The sequence below is a fragment of the Ascaphus truei genome, chromosome 5 (genome assembly GCF_040206685.1).
Source record: "Ascaphus truei isolate aAscTru1 chromosome 5, aAscTru1.hap1, whole genome shotgun sequence".
Classification (NCBI taxonomy): domain Eukaryota; kingdom Metazoa; phylum Chordata; class Amphibia; order Anura; family Ascaphidae; genus Ascaphus; species Ascaphus truei.
The window spans coordinates 31,559,703-31,577,998 of NC_134487.1; the positions used below are offsets into that span (position 1 = coordinate 31,559,703).

An 18,296-nucleotide genomic window follows, 5' to 3' on the forward strand; every position below is an offset into this window, starting at 1 on the left:
TGGCCTAGTGCAGGGAGTCACTGACTCCTGCACCCTACCTCTTTCCCCTAGCTGCTCCTGACACCGACTAACGTGCTCCAAACCCCGCGAAAAGTATCTATTCTCCTCTGCATGGATATGCTGCGGCCCTATTGGCTCCCTGGAGTCACATGGGGTCCCCTAATGCTCATGGGACTTGTAGTCCCTGACTGGAGCCCTCTCCTGGTTGGTCCGTGATGCTTGCTACCCACTGCGCATGCGCGACCTGTTCTGAGGACCTCCGCACTTCTGCGCTAACTGCGCATGCGCCAGGCAACCTATGATGGCGGCGCCCTGCAATGGGAGCCGCCGGGAGTCCCTGCCCACGATCACCGCACATAGCAACCGCCCTGCACGCAACCCGATGCTCCGCTCGCCTCCCCTAGCTGAGAAGGGGCGTACACGTGCACCCGCAATTGGCCGCAGTGAGTGGCAAAGAGGGGGGGGGGTCCGCTGTGCAGAGGGAACCTGGCTACATAAGATTCATATATAACAATGTGTAAATGGTCCCAAATGAATACACATCTCCTGTAATGTGACCATGTTGTCTTTCTGTGCTCAGAATATGAATATCTCAAGTAAAACAATATTTGATATTTTATTACTGGAGCATGATTAGGGTTTGGCGAGGCGTTAACTCATTCTTGAGTGTTTTCTTTCTTCTTTGTACAATGGAGGGGATTTAGCACTTTTTACACTTCTATGGGCCAATTCTTTCAACGGCAAGAAAAGCATATCTTGCTGTATTCGTCAAAAACGCTTCTCTCGTGTCCAAATGGTACAATAAGTGCTATTTTTTTGTAGTGTGGTGCTGGATGTGCGGCTGCATGCAGAATCCAATGTTTGTATGCAAATGAACAAATCTCATCAAATTAATTCTTCTCAAGCTGTTGAAGAAAGTGTGATTATAGGAAGTGACAAGTAAAATCTTGCAAATTCTTATCGTGTGACTCAAGATGGCAAAAAAGGGAAACTAACCATTTTTCAGAAACATACTGTATTTATTCAAAAATTTAGGAAGCAGAAGGGAGAGAGGGGATTCCTACAGTACATGCGTTGTTTCTTGATGGAGAAAGTTGACCCATAATTCTGTTAATTAAAAAGTAAAATAGTTGTTCTCTAGGGATGTAAATAAAAAGTACTGGTACTTTTTATCCACTAGTACCATCACACATTGAGCACTGGGACACACTCATTGTAGTCTGAAAATAAGCTTTGAAAAAGATTTCGGACCTCTTCTCCCCCAAAAGTGTGAAGAATTTCGACGAATTCAATAAAATATAGATATACAGGCCTACAGTATATAAGGGACAAGTACAATTTATTAACTCAGATAACTTTTATATGCAGTTCACATGGATGTATGTGATTGGCAGGTATTTTAGCGGCTTCTCCGCTCTCCTTGGTACTTTTAATACTTCTTTTACAGCTTTGCCATTTTGCCTATGTGGACCTGCTAAAAAAAATAAAAATAATTTATTCACAAAAAAAACTCTTTTGGGGTTTATTGAATCCAGAATCTGGAATTTTGCCAGGACTGTTCATTTCAATGGTGATATTGAACTTGGACGAAGATACATTGATTTCTTTTTCAGGGCTGCTTCGGGTATCTATTCATCTTGTCTTGAATTAGAAGAAATTACCTTTAACATTTTATCTCTATTTATTCTGGGGAAAATATGTCATAAGCTGCTTGTTTAGAGTTTATTAAATAGGGTCCTTCGTGTCAGTGGTTTTAAAGAAGTTGCACTTTTGTTTGTTAAAATAGGGAATGGTTTTGGAATCAGAGTTGTTGGTGGAAAAGATATTCCAGGAAACGATGGAGACATTGGAGCATATATTGCTAAGATCCTACCTGGAGGAGATGCAGAGCAGACTGGAAGACTCACTGAAGGTAAGAAAGAACCACATTTATTTGTACATTATTTACAGTAACTCACAATGTTCAATATAATGCATTCTTCAAAAAAGCATTTACCGAAGGTGTTTTTTGTTATGTCTGTAGTAAGACATTTGTTATTTATTATTTAGACAAATCATGTTTTCCTAAAGTGTTATGAAGCATTTAAAGTTTGTTTTAAGGAAAAATCCATCTCATAATTTTTTTTTTTTTTTTTTTTTTTTTTTTTTAACGCTGGTATGTTTTATAATGCCAATATGGTAAATCAGATTTAATATCATATTTTATATTTAGATGTGGTGATAAAGGGTTGATCATTAGTACATAAAAAAAACATTTATAACATAAACCATTCTTTACAACATTCTCAAGTACTGGACTGAATATCTGTACAGTGAAATGGAATTGGTAGACATACGGATGCAGCGGCCGTTATTCGAACACATCACGGTGCCGTTTTTGAGTTCTCTGCTGTCCCCCACTCAGCATGAACGCGGCCAATCGTTCTAGGCACCCGCGCTTATCGCGGATGTTTTGTTTGAATTTCATGGATTCTGTTTCTTCGTTTGCAATAAAATGGATGAATTGTAATGTGTACAGTACTGTGCTACTGTGTCAATTTCATGTTTTTAAAAGCCAGAACACTAAAATTAGTTTTTCTGCACTCGCCGCGCTCGCATCTTAGTGCGGGAAGGCTGGAATTCATCCCGCGGTTTCATATCGGGATTCCGATGTACATGGCGCGCGAAGTGTTCGAATAACGGCCGCTGCATCGGTACAGTATTTAGATGTGGGCAAGGTCTGACAAATGTAATTAAATATGACAGCCAGTTTTTTTCTGCCAACATTTCAGCGGATTAAAGTACATTTCTATATCAGAGTATTTTATTTTACCAAAATAAATCTTGCAAAGGAATGGAAAACTATTACTGTACCAAGTTTTCTTTTCCCATGTATTGTAAGTTCATTTTGTTCTTGGAAACAACTCGAAAACCAGGAAGATTATAAATGAGCTATTTGTATAATGCTACATATCTATGTAATAAATTTGACACGTTTCACAGTATTACTTGACAGTACAATATACAGTATCAATACTTCTTCACACAAGAATGATGCTTCTTGATTGAAAAAGAGATTGGTAGATGTTCTGAGACAGAAAGGTATACATGTTGTCCTGTTGCCCCCACAAATGTTGGTAACAAAGAACAAGTGCAGATTAAAACGATGTTTTAATGCTACAGAAATATAAATGTATGCTAAACTGATGCTTAATGTTGGAGTGTCTCATAGCACAGGAAGTTCACGTCCTCAGGGGAATCAAATGATACTGTAAATTAACAAAGATGATAGATATTCGTTATCCAGTGACCCAAAATGTACCACAGTAGGAGATGCTGGTCCAACATGATATCGAAGTTGATTGCCATGTATGTTTTGTACATAGCAATTTGTTTCTATTTATTGATTTCTTTTCATTTTGCTACAGTACCCAAATGCATAGCTTGTTTTGCAATGTAATCTATTAAATCGGTTACAGAACTAGCCACGGTTTCATAAAACAAAAAGTATCCATTAGTCATTAAACAAACAGCTATGTAGACAGGAAGGCCTACAAGTAAGTAGACACAGACAGCACTGCTATCTTCTCAATCAGTGATCATTTCAGACGCAGGAGAGTTTGCTTGCATTAGGCATTTTGCTGCATAAATATCAGATAAGGAAGAGGCAGTTGTACTGATGGAATTGGTTCATGACAACATATGGCATGGTTCATTTTAGTTCTATCAAATTGTACTGCTGATTTGCTTATAAACTCAAAACACTCTTCTGGAACTAGTGACCATTTCCTAGTACATCCCTTCTATTCTGACATAATTAAGATTGGTGCTTGACTTCATATTCCTCACAGTCTCAAGGTACTAGGAATATCTAACTACCATCCATATCTCTGGGGAATAGCTCTTGTGATGGTACAGTGTCTGATTTCTTCATTTGACCCTTTCCTACCTTTAGTGTACACCCTTTGAATCCAATATTCCATTGAACATTGTTTCTACTTAATGTGCACCATAATATTCCTGGGTGGCGTTTGATATCGGGCAAGTTATAGGATAGCAGGCTGAATTGGGTTTAAGGATATCCCTGCTTCAGCACAAGTGGCTGAATCTGGGGCTCATTTTGACTGAGCCACTGATTGAGGAACCTGTGCTGAAGCAGGGATATCCTTAAAAGCTGACCAGTTGGCCACTCCTGATCTAGATCTCACCAGCTCAGATTTTGTTTTCAAAATGTAACAGTAGACCTACCATATTAGAATAAATATGTCAGCATAATTTAGTTTTATATACGTAGTGTTGCCAGTGAGTTTCTACTGTATCTTGATCCTGTGTGGCTCAATTTATAGTATCAAAATAAAGCACTACAACAATAGAGAAGAGACTTATGGCTGCGCTTACATGTTTTCTGTTTTAATTACCATATAAATATTTTTATGAAAATACAAATTAAAAAAAAAAAGGTTATTGATATTGAGAATGTATCAACTATTACAGACGCCATGCACGTGAATAGGAAGTAAAATGTCTGCTGTGCTGGAAGACAACGTATGGAATCGCACTGCTTAGTCAAAATTGCCTTTAATGTCCCTAGCTTATTTTGCTTTTAAGGCAGCAATCCTTACTGGGAAACGCTATTATTATTATAGATTTACATAATTGGAACCAGGGGCCCCATGCAGCTGAACAGCACTATTTTCAGTGCCCGGGTCCCACAGTCCCCGTGACATTTACTGGTGTAGACACAGGGTTTAAAGTTTCCATCTAGGGAAACAACATGGATGCCGAATCTTGCAGGATTTGCGAACCAATAGGAAGCCAGAACGTCACCCGTTACGGCTCCCTACTGGTTGATGCCAGCGACCATGTTGTTTACTCCACTGGCACTCTACAGGTAATTATTTTTTCTGGAACTGGTGGGCCCCCGGCACTGACAATCGTACCAAGGCCCAGTTCCACTTATGTTAAAAAAATCTATTAAGAAAAAGCTAATTTCCAGAGTAGGTATGAAGTGACAACCATATTCGTAATGACTTGTTTGGTAATATTTCAAAATCTCCTCTGCTATCTGCATATATAATGTACACTACAGTACTTTTCAGATATGTAATATTTATTAAATAAAATATATCGCCCCTATTCTTTCAGGGACTGCAGTTAAGCTATCATAACAAGTTTGCCAATGGAGCTGGTCATGCTACAGTATTATAAATCCAATCTACTGTAACTTCCACAGGAATATTATGTACTCTTACCCCTCTATGTGAAAAGAAAGGGGATTTCCCCAGTACTCCAACAGGTTAATTTTACTTCATTATTTTATTCAATTACATGGTATAGAGTATGGCCAACGTTTTCGGCCACAACAACCTTCCTCAGAGTAGGGACTCAGCGATTCTCCTCAATCTTAAAGAAGCAACAGTGCTCTCTGAGCATGTGAATGCCTTGCTTTTAATGAAGGAGACTCTGTATATCAGGCCTGCACAACTCGTAAAGTGAGAAGGGCCGAACTGCTCCAAGGAAAAAAAAATTGGGCCGCATGGGTAAAATCATCATCATCGTCATCATCTCTCCTCCAGCACCTCTCATCATCATCATCCTCATATATCTCCCCCAGCACCTCACAGCATCATCATCATATCTCCACCAGCACCCTTCATCATCATCCTCATATCTCCCCCAGAACCCCTCACTATCAACCTTTGCGATACTCCCCATCTATCTCTTATACCCCCATCTCTCCCCCTCACCCACACACATAATACTCCCCCTCCACATCAAACACACAATAACCCCCTGCACACCACACACATCCCACCCCCCTGCACCTCACATCATTCTCCCCTGCACCTCACATCATTCTCCCCCCTGCACCTCACATCACTCTCCCTCTGCACCTCCCATCACTCTCCCCCCCTGCACCTCACATCACTCTCCCCCCCTGCACCTCACATCACTCTCCCCCCCTGCACCTCACATCACTCTCCCCCCCTGCACCTCACATCACTCTCCCCCCCTGCACCTCACATCACTCTCCCACCCTGCACCTCACATCACTCTCCCCCCCTGCACCTCACATCACTCTCCCCCCCTGCACCTCACATCACTCTCCCCCCCTGCACCTCACATCATTCTCCCCCCCTGCACCTCACATCACTCTCCCCCCCTGCACCTCACATCATCATCTCCCCCCCCCCCGCACCTTACATCACCCACCCGCACCCCTCATCATCTCCCCCCCCCACCCGCACCCCTCATCATCTCCCTCCCACCCGCATCCCTCATCATCTCCCCCCACCCGCACCCCTCATCATCTCCCCCCACCTGCACCCCTCATCATCTCCCCCCCCACCCGCACCCCTCATCATCCCCCCCCCACCCGCACCCCTCATCATCTCCCCCCCCCCCCACACCCGATCACGGTGGTGGAAGCTGGCCCCAGTTGGTGTTAGCGTTAGCGGCAAGAAGGTAAGAAGCGCGGGGGGGAAGGAAGGGAGGGGGATCGCATGAAACTGCTGGCACTCCATGTATCGGCAGAGCGGGTTGGGGATGGGGCGACGGGCACAATTCTGGTGCTCCTTTCCATTTGTTTCGGCAGAGCGGGTCCAGGGGGAGCGTGTCACAATGCGCTCTTTCCCTCCTCTGCCTGCAGAGCGGGTGCGGGGGAGCGTGTCACAATGTGCTCCTTCCCTCCTCTGTCTGCAGAGCGGGTGCGGGGGAGCGTGTCACAATGCGCTCCTTCCCTCCTCTGTCTGCAGAGCCGGCTCGAGGGGGGGGAGAGTCAGGGAGTAATCACGGGCCGCACAGAGAGTCCAGGCGGGCCGTATGTTGTGCAGGCCTGCTGTATATCATTCTGCATAGAGAACCTTGTACCTAATAGTTCAAGCCTCACAGCACCCAGGTGCTGGGTTCATAGCCTGGTATGGTTGTGAAACCAAACAAAATGGCATCATACCATGGTTTGCAGAGGCAAACAGTTACACACTACTCTGCATTTCACTGCTTCATTGTTTCTCTAATGGCTCCTGTAGCTGTAATTGCCATGCAAAAACAAACAGAACAAAGTGGAGCCACATTAATAAATCGACAACATTAATGATACTTATCACTCTAAAATCATGGCACTTTTTAGTATTTAGTGATAGTTCAATATAAATAGATATATAGTATTCCAGGCACTTTTCCTTCTCTCTCTGGGGGTTACTCATTACACTGCAATAGTGCCAGTTTGTGCACAATCACATGGAAATTCCCATTAACTCAGGCGTTTTCCTATGGGAGGTTCCATGCACTAGTGAACCCATCGTCTTTTTGTAATTTACTGTAAGTACTCGCTCTCTCCCTCTCTCCCTCTCTCCCTCTCTCCCTCTCTCCTTCTCTCCCTCTCCCCCTCTCTCCCTCTCCCCCTCCCATCCCGATCACACAACAAACTTTAAAATGATCTGAATTTTACACAAACATAAGAATGTGACCAAACAAGAATAGAAAAAGGGAACATCCCCAACAAAAGATTTATATGTTACTCAATCATAATAATAGTAAGCGAGTGCAAGTGTCTAAGGTGGGAAACCATAGACTACCTACTGTAATGAGAACCCTAGAATGTCAATTACAATGTGCTGGTATTATAAAACAAGGATATTATTCACCTTCAATGTGTTTATGAATTGTTTTCATTTTGATTATCCCATTTAATGACCCATGGGCATTTGATATTTTCTCTGTTATCAATATATGATGTTTGCATTTTATTATACCACAGCACAGGATTACCGCACACCACGTACGAAGATCCACTTTAGTTTTTGTAAGTGGTAACCCTTCTGTGTTGCAGTGGACATTCTTTGTCTTTGTTTTTAAAAGATTTCAGTGTGCTGTGTACTAACTCAGAATGTGGTCTCGCTTCTTAAAGCATCACGTATTATTCCTCTTCCTATCTCTTCCTATATCTTTCAAGTGCCAAAAATATGGCTTATTTTTAAGTGCAGATATGCTTTGTATTATACAAAGTAGCAGTATCATCTCATGAGATTGTCTATCTTAATTATTTTTTCATATATTCTGTTTTTCAGTTTAATATTTTTTTTTTTACAACTGAAAATTATTTTCTAATGGGAAGTTTATTTGAAATCTGAAAACTGCTCCTTTAAGAAATCACATTCCCAAAAAGAAGCGTATTATTATTATTTTTTGTATCAATGCACAATATGTAGTGAATGTGTTTCGGTAGGAACCACCATGGTTGGATATGAACTTTCATTTACACTGTACGATGCTGTATTACTGATGAAACAAATGTATGGAGAGTGATTAGACACATTGCATTAAAAGAAATGTGATGTGGCTCTTTCTTTGTTTTTCACTTAGTATAGAAAGCAATGGTTCACAAGCACTTAATTACAATAAGGTTGATACTTACAGTAGATACGACTCAAAAGATACCTAGCTGCACTCACTATTAACTATAGTCCCCTTAGTGCCCACGGATTACATTTTTCCGGCCCATTTATAGTTAATAGTGAGTGCAGATAGGTATCTTTTGGTTTGTATCTATCAACCTTATTGTAATTAAGTTGCTATTATTCCCTTATGCACCCTATGGACACCGGTACTTTATTTCTGTAAAAGGTGAGCGGCAGGTAATATCTTGCTTCCCAAGTACTTAGTTTAATCAACTTAAGCACAATCTGCATTTACTGACTTGAACATATATACTTTTAAATTATTTGCGGTCACCTGGTATAATTTCTTCATTTCATAGCATGTAATATAGATACACACACATTACCTTGGTAAATATAAAAACATTCATGGTGACACGATACATTCTTCAGAAAATGAAAGGCTTAAAAGTGAATTTAAAAGTATATAAGCATTTTATATTATTCACCGTGTGCAGATCATTTTTAAAATGTTACTTTCTGGTCTTTTTTGGACCTTAAATCGTGTCTTGAATTGATTAACCATATTTGACATGTGTTTGTTTCAGGAATGCAGGTTTTAGAATGGAATTGTTTCCCATTAACTGCGAAGACCTATGAAGAAGTTCAGAGTATCATTACTCAGTCATGTGGGGACGCTGAAATATGTGTAAGACTGTGAGTTTTTCTTCATCTTTCTGTTTCTGTTTTTTGGGGCTTCCCATTGATCTTTTTATTCACAGTTATTGTAAAAAACCTTTGTTAAATTGGGGAGATTTGTCTGTGACTGTGGGCAAATGAAAGGGTGACTAAAGGTGCAGGAAATATATTATTGGAGCGAATGAATTTGGCTTCTAAGAACCTTTCGCAGCATCAATAATGTCAATACTTTCCCCATTAGTATATAATGAAGCTCACTTCATGTAGACAAAATCCAATAATTAAATAAATCACCAGGAGCAGCTTATTTCTAAATGTCTGCTTGGAGCTTCCGATGGTCCCTTCAAAGATTTCGCCATGAAGGGTATTGTACATTCAGAACCTAGTGTATCTAAAATACCATAATTGCAATTACTTAGAACACAGAAGTTATCTGTTCAAAGCCTATTTCTATCATAAATCACGTATCATGTATTGATTTGTTAATAATTGTATTAATCCATCTATGGACATAAATCATTTATGTCAGGTTTCTTGTGACTTTTTTTCCAGGGATCTCAACATGTTATCAGACTCGGAAACCCCCCAACACCTGGAGTTGCACGACCCAGGGAAGGCTGGTAAGTGAAAAGCAGAAGAGCATTAACAGTTATTTTTTTATCAATGTCTAAGATTTCATAGAAAACATTCGTTTTTTTAAAAAAAATTATTTGCAATATCGAGATTTGTTACAGTTATACAAAACATATTCAACACAAGGATTCTTGTTAAGGTTTATGAGTAGACGTTTGTTCTGTTTGTAAAAAGAGAAGTAGAATAGGAAAATGAAAGCTAAAAAGAGGTGGCATTGTATGGTTTTTTTCACTGGAGCAAAACTTGGTGTTTACAGTATAGATGCTTTAAAACCGCACTATATAGAGTTTCCAGCCAGCTTCATAATGCACGGCCAGTAACCATCCTCTCACTGATGAGACCCAGCTGCATAGGTTTGCTGGGTGTGTGCTTCCTTGACCCAGGCTTTGCTGTAAACGCTGTGTAAGACCTGTAAGCGATACCGTGCGCGTGCGTCAATTAGAATTGGCAGTGTTAGCCAGACGTTTCTATACTAGGGACGCGTGAGCGCACAGCCGTGAGCGGTGGCGCAGCAGACCAGGGAAATTACAATCAATTGTATTTTCGCACTGCTGCCGCGCCGCGGACCAATCACAGCACGGCCTAATGCTGTGATGTCAGAGTCACGCCCCCTAACGGCGTACGTCACCGCTTGCAGCCTACAAACTAAACGCGCACACCCCGTGCACGCGCAACGCCGGGCGCGCGCCCGCACGTGCAGCAACAACTGTAAAACAAGCCTAAAGCAGCAGGCTTAAGCTTTAAGGGAGGCATGTTAAAATGGATGAGAAGCCAAAAGTGACACACTGACCGCTCATATGCATGTCACTACCCAGAATCCCTGGTTGCAGTGGAGGTACTGTATGCTGTGTGATTATGGGGTTAAACATATATAAGGGATCTGTCTGAAACATTTAATTGTTCTCATAAATGAACTATTGCCATTGATCTAAGGAAAAAAAACGATTGCAGGGAATCTGCCTGGGTTAGTCTGTGTTTTAACTTGTTTACCTAAGAAATATCAAATATATGAAAATGTAAGAAATGCCTCCTACATTTAAAGTAGATTACTGACATACTGCAATGGGTTAATGGAGTAAATATATGTTACTCCATTCAGCATCAGAAAACTTGCAGTTAAGACTCCCAACTCTTTCCAAAAAAACCCAAACAAATCAGAGGAGAATTAGGTGTCCAAAACTTCCAAATGTTTTTTTTCTTCGATATCATTTCTCGTAGCTGAATGCAATATAAATGGTTCTACATGCACATTCATGTTGCTGTATAGTTTTAGACTGCCTGCCTCATGACTTGATAACAGCATTATGTTAATTGAAAACGGTTTTCTGTGCAAGCACAAAATGACCATTTTTCCCATAAAAGTGATGAAGTAGATCAAGTTCCTGCCGTGCATCATTTTACATACAGTGGCTGTGGCAGCTCAAAGGCCTAACTACTAATTGACGGTTCTGTTTAGTGTTATTTGTTTTCACATTACCATTGTGGTTTGCTGAAATGGCATTTAGCTGTGTTTTTTTTTCTTCATAAACTCAACAATCAGATCATTTAATAACTATGTACTGTATTGGACTTTCACAAAACGTTGTAAAGAATATGACAAACCTTTAAGCGTTCTTTCTTTGTTTCTATTCTATATTCATTGAATTCAGTAGAAATAGCCCTGTTAGACCTGTTGCAATCGTGCAGAGTGAATGAGTTCTTCAGTATTAGGTGATACCTTTTTTTATTTGGACTAACAGTAGATATTATAAGACACGCTTTCGGGAGTTCTCCCTTCCTCAGGTCAATAACTGATATCAGGTCTTATAATATTAATTGTTAGTCCAAATAAAAAAAGATATCACCTAATACTGAAGTACTCATTTACTCTGCACTATAGTCTCTAACCAAAATGAATGACATTCGGCACTGCTTGCTTTTTCTATAACAGGTGCCCTGTATCTTTTGCTGTTTTAGCCCAGTAGTTTTTTAACCTTTTAAGCACCATAGAACTCTTACAACATTTGTACTCACTCCTTAGAACTTTAGCCTACCGCAAAAAAAAATGTAACAAAACCGTAAAACATTCTCCATTGCTGAAATTGTTTAATGGAATCCATGGTGAGGTGACTTCCTGCAGAACTAGGGTTGCCACATTTAAGTTTGTATACGACGGGACGCCGAAATCCATTATGAAAGTGTGATGTCAATATGAGTGATGAATGATTTGCAAAAGCTTTGAGCTGAATAGTATCTGAACGCTGGACTGCTATATCTCTGGTTTTTATCCTCTCTGCTCTTGGCTGGGCGGGGAAAGATGCGCACTGAGTAACACCTATCCGGGTGGGTGTCATGGTATTATGAGATGACCAGGCAGTGTCCTAACGTTATTATTTTAATAATTTACTAAGGCAACATCTATCGTAAAAGGTAACTATTACATTCCAGCAGAAATCTATTATGTTTTTATGACTGATTTAATTACAGTAATTTAAGTTCAGGCATTTCACGTCAAGGCACTAAAATACGGGACAATTCTGCGTCCCGACAGATCTTTCCGGGAAAACGGAACAAGCCAATGGAATAAGGGACAATCCTGTATATACAGAACGTCTGGCAACCCTATGCAGAACCCCAAAATTGTACAGACCACAGGTTAAAAACGAATGTATGTATTTCATGCAGATGGAGTTAGATTGTAATACCATTACAGTATATATTACAATATGTCATTTTGTTTCTAAAAAATGTACTAACCACTTTTTTTTTTACTGTGTGCCTGATTTGAATTATAATAATTATACAATAAACTGCACTTAAGATACCTGTAAGAATGAGCATGTTTTTAAGCAAATGTCATGTGTTTACCCACAGTTCACAATGTTTTTGCGTCTAATTACAGTAGAGAAAACCAGGTCTCCTGGAGTGGACCCTAAACAGTTAGCAGCTGAACTCCAGAAGGTTTCTCAGCAGCAGACACCTTCCATTGTTTCTTCTGCAATGGAAAAAGGTTCATATGTCCATTCTGGAACAACATCAACAGCCTCTAGTGCTGTCCCAAGTCCTGGACAGCCTGGTTCACCCTCAGTAAGCAAGAAAAAACACAGTAGCAAGGTACAGTTAATTATAAATTTAACGGATGAGTCAATTATATGCTTACGTTTTTGTAATTAAGTTATGATCTGTGACTTTCTGCATTATCCACACCAAAATTAAATAGCATGTCTGGAATGGAAAATAGTTGCACACTGTAACTATAATAAATTGGCCTTTCAAGAACATGCTATTTTTGTTGCTAATTAGCTTATTTTAAAAGGCATCAGGGTGTTTATGTTAAATACCAATTTTACTTCAATGTTTTGTTAATGCAAAGGTTAGATGAAGTAATATTGAACCAACATGAAATTACTTAATAGCTGCTGTTAATGTACAAGAGCTTTCCAGATTTCAGATGTACTTTGTTCGGAGGCAGTTTCTTCTTTTCTTCAGCACAGTGAGCAGCCAGTTCCTTTAGCAACTTATGATATATTCCATCTTGTAGCATAGCGCTCTAGTAGTCATGTGCTGTAGGTCCTGGAGAACACTAGGGGCCCTGTTTACTAAAGCCCCACAACTTCCAAACTGGGGCATGGCACTAGGTGCAATATTGCTAAGAATTGGAAACAACCTGCCCCTCCCTCTCTACATGAAATAAATAATCAAATTTGGCATAGTATACATGGAAAAACTCTCTGCTTATCTTAACGGTTCCACCTCACAGTTGTCGCTAACTTGGGCCCCTTGGCTCCGGCATGCTGGTAAATCTCTGTATTTAAATGAAAATATTCCGAACGTAATGATCTCTACTATATTAAAACTGATGTTTAATATTTTATATATGTACACGTGCTGTATCCTTCCCTCTCCCCTAACTGCCCACTATTTTGAGATTTCAAACAATTATATGTATCAATGTACCCCACTCCTTTTTCTTTTGTGTATTCCCCCCAACCCCCTCAAACACTGCAAAACGCTTAATAAAAATGTAAGTGAAAAAAAATCTGGGGCAAACCTAGTGTTTAACACAGCACCATACAATCAAAGAAAAGGAATTGATTGAAAGCACTGAGAGGTTTTCCTTTGATAAATCTGGTGCAATTATTTCATCCTTTTGCCCTAGTTTTGCAGCCAAGAAACTTTAGTGAATAGCCCCCAATGTGTGCTAGAGTTTGTAGTGCCATCTATTGAACCATATATTTAAACCTTTAAGACCTCAGAAGGCTGTAAATATAATTTTATCTGAAGATGGCATCAGTGTGATTTTAAACAGTCATAAAAGCTATAAAGGACATTGTTCCTACTTCAGTTAAATGTATAGCAACATTGAACATGTCAAGAGCTTCCAAGGACTACAGTTACTAATTTCTTGAAGCAATACTAGAATGATTTTTTGTTCAGTGAAGTTTAATTTTTGTATTTTTTTTTAAATGACATTTGTCATAAATAGTTTGACATGTCAAATGCTAATATGCTTTGTTTTTGAACCACTGAGATAGGATGGTACAAACAATATTTAAAAGTCAGTTGTTTGAGAATAATCTAGACTTACTTTTCTTTACAGTCCACCGAAGCCATAAAGACACATTCCCATCCAATTACTGGTGAAATTCAGGTATGTTAAAGCTTATAGAATATTTATATATTGGTACTGTATGTTTACTTTTGTGCAATGGAAAATGTATGCAGGTAAAGTATAATCAAATTCAAAAGATTTTGGAATGTATACCCCCCCCCCCCCCCCCACACTTAAAAAATATTTGAAGGCTAGACCGTTCTTTATTAATTTATTAAAATATGAACATTGTATATGGTGTGTATAAAGTACTGTATTATATACTGTAGCACAGTAAATTATCAAGCCGTTGATAAATAACCCATTTGAATGATCATTATATAGATTTAAAGTCCATGCATAATTTTACATGTAAGTTATAATTTGTTTGAAATAAATTGGCCTCTTAACAAATAAAGTGAGTGTCCATAGAAAAACATGTTTTTTTTTCTTACTTTTTTATGCTATGCAAGACATAATTTGTTTGGCACAAAATCTAATATGACAAAGAAGGTGGAAAAAATTATAATAATCTGAATACATTAACAATAAAAAATGAGTTATTTATTAATGCAGTTGGTTATGTAGTTAGTTACGATGATCTTTTCCTTGTAGACTACTTACTATTGAGTAGGAAAATCAGAGGATTCATTGGTGTATATAATTGTGGAGGTTATTTGGACTGGGGCGCTCCCTAAATTATGTGGCTTAAAAAATTGTTATAACGCCTCACTCTATTTAAAAAATGATAGGGTAAAATATGGTTTTGGTGTTTGTGGTGCAAAAGGGTGTGTGGAAAAAAATATACTGGCCCTTTTAGTTGATTTTGTGGTCGCTGCTTGACCTTGGAGAAGGGAATCCCGTGTCCTTCTCAGCGTGGCAGTAGTGGTGTGAAGATGGTCAGCGCGAACCTCGTGGACCTCACGAGTGTAGTGGATCCGGATGCAGTTTCAAGACAAGAATAAAAGAATAAAACACGATATTAGTATATCATGTCCACATTGGGGGATGGGGGGAAAGGGAGTGGGGAGGTGGGGTAAGGGTGGACGGTGGTGGGATGGATGGTGGGTTCCCACTTAACTAATCACAGAATACATAGAGTATATGGATCCAGTGACTCACACGGGCTTGTGTGGTGTCTCTCCCTCAACGCTGACTGGAGTGGGTGAATACAGACTCATATATTGGAGTCTCAGATATACATTAAACTCACACGGCCTGATGTGAGTCCTTGCCCTCAGAGGATAATATCCTGTGTGGATGGTGTCCTGTTGTTTCAGCAGAGTTGTCCCCCGATGGATGTGGTGTGTGAGTGTCTCCTCTCCCCGTGTCCCAAATGGCCAGAAAGAAATGTGCAAAACCAAAAGTCAGAAATGAATTAAAAGGTCTTTAATGGGTTAACAGAGAATACATGTGCATACACTATGCATACATGTTGGGGTGCTAAAAAAGTGAAAAACAATGCGATGACACAATGGACTAAACAGTATGTGATGTACTGAAGCACACACAAAAAAAGACTCTCACACTAAACAAATATACAACTTCACTTGCCCAGCATCTTCCGCAGAGCACTCCTGCACGATCTCCTCCTCCGTTTTTTGCTCCAACTGGCGCGTCCGGCAGCGGAACCGGAAAGGGGGATCTGAACCGGATGTCCTGCAGTGTGCACACTGCAGGACATCCGGTTCAGATCCCCCTTTCCGGTTCCGCTGCCGGACGCGCCAGTTGGAGCAAAAAACGGAGGAGGAGATCGTGCAGGAGTGCTCTGCGGAAGATGCTGGGCAAGTGAAGTTGTATATTTGTTTAGTGTGAGAGTCTTTTTTTGTGTGTGCTTCAGTACATCACATACTGTTTAGTCCATTGTGTCATCGCATTGTTTTTCACTTTTTTAGCACCCCAACATGTATGCATAGTGTATGCACATGTATTCTCTGTTAACCCATTAAAGACCTTTTAATTCATTTCTGACTTTTGGTTTTGCACATTTCTTTCTGGCCATTTGGGACACGGGGAGAGGAGACACTCACACACCACATCCATCGGGGGACAACTCTGCTGAAACAACAGGACACCATCCACACAGGATATTATCCTCTGAGGGCAAGGACTCACATCAGGCCGTGTGAGTTTAATGTATATCTGAGACTCCAATATATGAGTCTGTATTCACCCACTCCAGTCAGCGTTGAGGGAGAGACACCACACAAGCCCGTGTGAGTCACTGGATCCATATACTCTATGTATTCTGTGATTAGTAAAGTGGGAACCCACCATCCATCCCACCACCGTCCACCCTTACCCCACCTCCCCACTCCCCCTTCCCACTCCCTTTCCCCCCATCCCCCAATGTGGACATGATACACTAATATCGTGTTTTATTCTTTTATTCTTGTATTGAAACTGCATCCGGATCCACTACACTCGTGAGGTCCACGAGGTTCGTGTATATAATTGTGCAAGGAAATGGTTACATATACTAGAACAGCTATTTTAAGTCAGTACGAATTGTTAGTGGATATAATGTCATTCTCGCGATGATTACTCACTCTTTGAGAAAGCACCGAAGGGTGAGAAACGCGTAGGAGGAGAAACGTGTAGGAGGTCTCTGTGACTGTTTTGGATGATGTGGTGTTGTAATAAATTTTCAACTTTTTTTTTATCTGAACTTGGTCTCCAAGTTTTACTGCAGTGCAATCCCACTTGCAACTTTTACTCTACAGTATATATCCCCATACAAAATGAAGATATACTTATTAAGTATTGCTGTGTTAATACAGAAATATTTCTTCTTTTTTTTAATGCAAGGATCCAGATTTTAAATACAGTAATGTAGTTAAGAATACTATATATATAGGGATCAATTTATGAGTTTGAGCCACTAAAAGTTTTTTGGGGGCATCACAAAATAGTTTTAGGGTTCCCTTTCCTGGACAAAAGAACTTTGTGACTCTCTCTGCTCCTTTTAGTAGCTGAATGCCAGATTCTGAAGACGTGTTGAATTGTATTTACTTTGCATGTGTAGCTGCTGAGTCCAGTGCTGAGCTGATTAAATCTCAGCCTTAAGTAATTAGCCAGCTCTCAGCTGCATCATTAGCAGGGTTTAAAGGCCTGGAACTTGCTGCAGTCTGTGTCTTAGCGTGGAACCCTGAAGAGGACAGTGCTGGAATCCCAGACCCCTGTTCTTGTTTAAAGACTGAGCCTCCTTGATTCCTCTTGGTGTCCCTGACCCTGAAAACCTGGGATAAACTCTGGATTACCGAACAGGGGCGCGAGCCTAGAAGGAGTCGATATAACCTTATACTTCTTTTTGCCATCTGATAAATTTTCAGAGTAAATTCAATTACTGCCGGCTCAGTCTCCCAAGCCCAGTCCCAGAGCCTGATCATAATAAAGAAGACAGTCCAACCGGATTTTTGAGTGAGCTCTCCAAGCATAGACCCCTCTCAGAGAGTGCCAATAAACCATTTGTTTCATATCAGAGCTATATAATATTTTTGGATTTTTGGAACTGCCATACCACCTCCTTCCTTAGCCTCCAACATAATTGACCTGGCTATTCTTGGTTGTTTATGTTTCCAAATAAATTGCATAATTCGATTCTGAATTTCTTTTATATTTGAATGCCGAACCGTTATCGGTAATGTCTGAAATTAATACAGACGTCTAGGGAGGATATTCATCTTGACCGCAGTTATACACCCTATCCAGGAAATACAATGAGAATTCCAGGCTTGTAAATCTTTTTTTATCTTTGAGAAAAGATCAGGGTAATTATATTTATAATATAAATCATAGTCTCTGGTAAGATAAATCCCCAGATACTTCAAATGGGTCTTTTACCATTTATAGTTAAAGTTCGGTTAAGAACCTCGACCTTCTCGTCAAATTTAGAGCTTCCAACTTTCTAATATTAACTTTATACCCAGACAGCTAACCAAACCCCCGGAGGGTGGATTGCAGGTTCGGGAGAGATGTCAATGGATTAGATATAGTAAGAATAATATCATCTGTAAACAACGATATTTTATAGCACT

The 18,296-nt window shown here is 40.0% G+C and overlaps 1 protein-coding gene across 12 annotated transcripts in view; it reads left to right on the forward strand.

The window, feature by feature from the left end:
• PCLO (piccolo presynaptic cytomatrix protein) overlaps positions 1-18,296 on the forward strand; it is a 442,770-nt gene that overhangs the window by 333,398 nt on the left and 91,076 nt on the right. For 8 of the 12 annotated variants that reach the window (XM_075599559.1, XM_075599565.1, XM_075599568.1 and 5 more), the window contains 6 exons: positions 1,787-1,912; positions 8,966-9,074; positions 9,609-9,676; positions 12,220-12,336; positions 12,571-12,782; positions 14,269-14,319. In XM_075599559.1, the coding sequence (XP_075455674.1) occupies positions 1,787-1,912; positions 8,966-9,074; positions 9,609-9,676; positions 12,220-12,336; positions 12,571-12,782; positions 14,269-14,319 (683 nt within the window). Of the gene's footprint in view, positions 1-1,786; positions 1,913-8,965; positions 9,075-9,608; positions 9,677-12,219; positions 12,337-12,570; positions 12,783-14,268; positions 14,320-18,296 lie in introns of those variants that run through there. The other 4 variants (XM_075599566.1, XM_075599567.1, XM_075599569.1 and 1 more) reach the window with 2 other exon arrangements.